Raw genomic sequence first — 6,000 nt, 5'->3', positions numbered from 1 at the left:
GCGCCAGACGCACTGAAAGCAAAGCAGGGAGTCAAATATTACGAGCCAGTAAGGAGTTATATTGACAAAAAGGTAAAATTTTAATATACTTTATCATAATTTGTTTACTGCTTAAATTATATTCAGCGGAGTTTATTAAGTGTAATACTAAGTCTTTCATATTCAGTTCAACGCTTTTGAAAACTTCAAGCTTTGAAGGAAGTGCTTGGCATCGGTATTTTTAAAATTGCTTTTTGTTAGCGTAAAGCATCCAAGTTATTACGTGTCAAGTTTTCGCGATACAAAATGGTAAAAGTTTCGTACCAAATTTCTTCTACTTTGTTTCCCACCGTCCTCTCCTAGAGACTTTACGGGAAGTTACCCCAACTGGCTCAGGAATAAGTTCCTAACAATCATTTCCATTGTTTTCTCGGCCAAAGTTTGATCTCGCCGCTGAGAACATGGTGAATGAAAATATTATTTTCAGCTACACAAAAGTTCCTTTTTTAAACTAATTAACAGAAAAAACAAACAATAGAGAAATGAAAAAAAGAGGAAAAACACAAGTTGAGTAATTGCACTTTCCCTCAGCCATATACGTAGTTTCACTTTACATTAATTTTCTATACGAGCCCCTCTGGAGATCGTTTTACGGAAATTTCTACAAAGAAGTTCATTTACATTTGTCAAAGGTGAAATGATCACGTTTGCCTCCTTTCGTTGTATTAAACCCGTTAGCAATAAGATGTTTTTTTTCGAGGAACTTTCTTTGAATTTAAGACCAAGTTATTGCCCCACCCCGGAAATATCAGGCGTTACACGATATCTAGGACGATATGCACGCGAAAGTAGAGCGTAATATCGTCGGCAAACGGCTTACTAATGGAGAAAAAAAGCACCAGTTAAATAAGTCTCTCAATGGGAATTTCCTAGAAATCGCAGAGTCAATCTCTCAAGTTGCAAACCTGAATCATCGGGGTCTGATAGAAACATGAAGTGCCACCAACGAAAGCATCGAAAGGCAGAACAACGCGCAAGGTCTCGTCTCTGTTTTAGAAGCTGCCGGTGCTTTTCATCTTAACTCGTATTTGATTGATAAAATAAGACACAAAAACAGAGATTAGAGAGGAACCAAAACGAAAGCAATTAAAAGCCACCAACACGTCAGTTAATCCACATAGATCTCTGACGCCTCGGCCAAAAGGAGTACAAAGTGAATATTTCACAAAAACTTTAGATTTCGTTAGATTAAGAAACTGTTTGTACTTAGGATGATTCCGAAGACCTTCGCTCAGTCTGCTTGAGCTCAAATCAGCTTTATTTTTTACCATTAAGCCATATACCATGCAAGCTGACGCAAAAGTAGATAAATTAACCATTGACTTGTTTTATAGGGAGTTCCTCGCCAGTCTTGTTCTGAACCAGTCTGTCACAACTCTTGCTGCGAGACTACCCCTTGTCAACAAGGCGGCACCTGTCGTGAAGTGTGTAACGTCAACAAAAGAAGATTCCATTGCACATGTCCGCCAGGATACACTGGACACAGGTGCCAAACCGCGCTTCCTCCTCGATCCTGTAAAGATGTCGTGTTGTTTAGAAAAGTGAAAAAGAATGGTATCTACAACATTTCGGACCAACATAAAATCTCATTCCCAGTTTACTGTGACTTTAATTCTGAACCTGGTTTCGCGTGGACCCTGATCCAGTCTCACTCCTTGCAAAACAAGGATGCATTCAAGAAAGCCTTCTATCTGCACGACATGCCAATCAACCAAGATGCACCCGAATGGAACAACTACCGCCTGTCAATGTCCCGTATGAAGTCTATCCGAAATGTCTCCACTCACTGGCGAGCCACTTGTAATTTTCCCACCGATGGAATCGATTTTCGAGATTACATTCGCTCTTCGTTCGCTAAAAGCGACCTGTTTGCGGTTCCTGGTGCAGACCGATGCGCTTGGTATGAGCTTGTTGACATTCGAGGAAACAAGTGCACCGAATGTACTGCTTTCTCGCTCTACAGTAACCAATACGGTTATCACATCGACAGTTGGTATAGCAAAGTTGTTTTTGGCTGTGATTTCGATGGAAGACCTAACGGGGGAGTTCAGAGCGAAGACAACTTCGGCGAGTACACTTCGACAAATCCTTCTTTCCGATGCAGTTCTATGATGACGTCTACAACTCAGTATTGGATTGGTGGTCCTTGATATGATACCAAGGAACATGTTTCGTATTCCCAAATCGAGTGCAACAACGATGTAGTGGTTCCAGTTTTGATCAAGTAGTCCAACGCACTTATATCAAGAAAGGTTATAGTCATCTTGGTTTGAAATGATAGCTCAAATTAACTAGTTTTCTCCGGAGGATCGCGATTGGTACACAGCCAGTGGACACCATCACTTGATGAAGACCACCAGTAAAGCTGTCGTCGAAAGTTTGCAATACACAGCCATGGGCGTTTATCTCCCGAGAATTGCAATTGGTACACAGCCAGTCCACACCATCACTTGATGAAGACCAGCAGTATAGCTGTCGTCGAAACATCGCGATCCACACCTTTGCGACACATTTGTGAGGCAAACGATTGATTTTCGCTACCAACGTTTTTATATTTTACAAAAAATGAGGAGGAAGCTTGATTTTGAAGCATTCTTCGATAACTTAAAATTAAGTTTTTGTGGTAGCGGTATAAATGCTGTCTTTCTGAATCGAGATCGAGACAAGTTAATAGAAGAAAGACAATTTGTTTCAATTTTGGTCGAATTCTTTTAGTACTGTAACTAAGTATTATCCTATATTTCACATAACACTTGTAAGTGCAGCACTTCATCTATGCTACTACTTGGGAATACGAAACTCGCAGTAAATAATGACAGGTTTCATCAAACGGGATTTACACGAAATGTCACAAACCGTTATGCATAAGAGAACAATCTCACTGCATGCACACTTGGCTGAGAATAGCAAAGAATTCTCCTTTGATACATGCGTTTAGCAAACAAAATGTGCCTTAAGTCTTTAGAGGCACTGTTCTAACATATACAGGGACCACTCACTAACTAGATCAACATTAGCCTCCCACGCAGTCGTTTTTTAGGGGACTCGTATTACCTCCTCCACGAGTTCCCTAAAAATTAAACGACTGCGTGGGAGGCTGGTCAACATAGATCAATCGCAATTATAAATACCACCTAGCGGCAACCACACTGTAGTTACTGTATACGTCAAATTGACTAATGCTACAGATTACCTTAGCTTAGGTGATTTCAAGTTTGAATGTTTCGTTTTAGAATTAGAATTATTGCTCATAGTTACCGCGACAGCCTGGTTAACATTCGGACAAGTAGATTCTTTTAATAAGGCTTCATAAGCACAGTTAATAACTGTGCAGATGTAGTGTAGGAGAATATTTAGTGTAGAAGCCATCAGCACAACTGACGAGACTTACGCGACAAAGGAGACAAGTTATTCAACAAACCGATAATCAATCAAACCTAGGGGAAATTCCCGAATATTCTTTTTTTGCAAAATATTGGAGATAACAGAAGCAGGGATGGCGCTGTGGTGAGTTCTCTCGCCCTCCACCAATGTGCCCCGGGATCGATTCCCGGATTGTCAAATTATTGCCTAACATGAAAAAACTATACAGCAATACTACAAGGTGAAACACCTAACAATAGAAACAGTGTATATATACTTTTTTAACTTGAACTCATAAGGCGTAATTGTAGTCAAATGGTGACCCAGGTATACTCTTAAGTTGTGATTTGTTGTTGCGTAGCACACACCATAAGCTGATTAACATTAGGTACTTTGACGTCTTCGATCGAAACATTAGAGACATGCAGATCTTAAGTAACAGCACGTCCACGTACTTCATTTGTTTTGCTCTATTTTATTACCTAAGGCACACTTGTGAGATTGTCGCCGAATTTTCAAAGCGATTTTCTTGCTCCCACCATGATATTTTCAGTAGCTGTTCTTTGATTCTTTGGACACATTTGCAAAAAGATTGATACGAATCGGTTAATGGAAGTCCGAAATATGTCTGACTGTTACTAGCGTGAGTGCACATTTAGTTTCAGTTTATTGATTGCCTTACACACACGAACACAACATTAACAAATTAAACATTAACGAGGCAAGGTAGCCCGAGAAAGCTAATAAGGCTTATGTAACGGACTATCTTGAAAAGAGACTAACGGACTTCCATTTATGAAAAGAGATGTTTTCGGTTAAAAACTGTCAGAAGACAATACTTTTCAAAATAGGGCCCTGATCAAAGATTATGAAGTGCGTTCAGTCGTTTACCATGGACTGGAGTTACAACTCCCCTCAAACCAACGTGTTGTTCATAAAATCCACTTATATAAGTGGATGTCTACTTCCCAGGTCATCAGTGGCCTTTCAGTGATCTCTTCTTAAAGTTAATGCTCCCATGTTGGGCAGATGATACAAAAGAGCAAACGTTTTTGTATGCAAACGAGTACCCAAAATTAAGGGCAGGATTTTTATGAGAGAGGGAAGTGAGACGACATGCGCATTTTAGTTTCGTTGGGTCTGCATTAGTCTAAATTCATGGAACATGTAAGAACATGGACTTTTCACAGTTACTTACTCTCCTATGTGCCAACCCAGCACAATGGCTGATCTGGATTGGTTTGACTGTTCAACAAACTTCAGTTCAAGGGTAAACGAGAAGAATAAAAGGCCTTTTCTGAAAAATTTCGTTGATGCGTTTCAAAGCTCCAGGCCACCGAAGAATTGTTTCACTGTTTAGCACAAAGGTAACCTTTTTATCACCTCAGTACTCTGAGTCCAGGCATAAACAATAAAAAAATTGCACAGTTGATTTTATTGTGTGACTGTGTAGCTAGTGTATTCCAGTAAAGATGTTGTTATTCAAAAACCTGTGAATTTGGGCTACTATCGATCCACTTCAATTAAGAAGTTCCCTCGAGTTTGGCACGAATTTTAGAAGACTTTAAATTTAGTATCTTTGCTCCATGTGAAACCCGGCAGCAAAGTTTCATCAACTGTTAAAGCGTAAGATCATGCTACATGAACTTCGCCATATGATTTCTGTACCCATTAAGTTAAGAGACCAGTAATTATTTAACGCCTGGAGTGGAGAGGACGATTTGCCGAGGGGAAATTTTCGATTTTTTTTTGAGATATTAATTTCTGTTTACATCATTAAATTAACCTCTTCTGGGAAATTTGACATTTCTTTCTAAAAAAAAATAAATTAAAAACTGTTTTCTTGCGTCTGCTCATGAACGGTATACAATCTCATCAAAAGTATATAAATGTATCAACTAAAGGCAAGTTCTGTCTAGTCCTCTGCACTCACATGACTCGAGGTTTCAGAGATTATCAATCAACTTCAACAAATTTAACTCGCCTAGCTCTATGCTACGATGTTTTCTTTCTCTAGTATGAACATTTTTGATTAATGAAGACAAAGGTTCAAACGTTCAGATTTGAAATGGGGATCCCGTCCCACCGTACCGTCTCCTTGGATGCGCCATTGCTAGACGGTTTGAAAACGTGCATTTGTCTTTGTCCTTCTCATGCATTTATGGAGGCGTGCCCCAGCATTTTGCAGCGCTTTCCATAAGCATGGACATACACACAGACTTTATTTAAACATGGGATGACTTATTAATTCGCTCTCAAGACGAAGAGCTTACGCGTTCGAAAAGTCAGCACTCGATTTTCCTTACGACGGCCAAATTGCCTCATTAACTCTTTTGATAAATAACCAAACATTCGCCTCTCCGAATCGTTTTAGGGCCCGTTCTTTGACATTCTCATTATTATGGGTTGTCGCCATGCATGATAGTACGGACTCAACCGGAGATGGGTGGCTAGAGACGATCTACCTACAATGCTTAAAAAATGGGATTGAGTTTGTTGTTGGTTCTCGTCCCTGCTCAGAGGGTTTTTTCCGGGTACTACGGTTTCCCTCCCGCCACAAAACCCAAAAATTCGGAATTCCAATTCGACCTAGAAACA

General features: G+C 39.8%; 1 protein-coding gene across 1 annotated transcript in view; it reads left to right on the top strand.

Moving 5' to 3' along the window:
* The window catches only part of LOC146490152 (uncharacterized), a 2,767-nt gene extending 291 nt beyond the window's left edge, over positions 1-2,476 (top strand). The window contains exons 1-2 of the mRNA XM_085107484.1: positions 1-72; positions 1,374-2,476. The exon at positions 1-72 is cut by the window's left edge and continues 291 nt beyond it. Coding sequence (XP_084963610.1) covers positions 1-72; positions 1,374-2,189 — 888 coding nt within the window. The 3' untranslated portion in view covers positions 2,190-2,476. The remainder of the gene's footprint in view (positions 73-1,373) is intronic.
* The last annotated feature ends 3,524 nt before the right edge of the window (positions 2,477-6,000 follow it).

Source organism: Pavona decussata, unplaced genomic scaffold (genome assembly GCF_977016875.1).
Source record: "Pavona decussata unplaced genomic scaffold, jaPavDecu1.1 SCAFFOLD_1, whole genome shotgun sequence".
Lineage (NCBI taxonomy): Eukaryota > Metazoa > Cnidaria > Anthozoa > Scleractinia > Agariciidae > Pavona > Pavona decussata.
The sequence above is the reverse complement of the archived record's forward strand: the minus strand, read 5'-3'. Positions and strand labels throughout refer to the sequence as shown.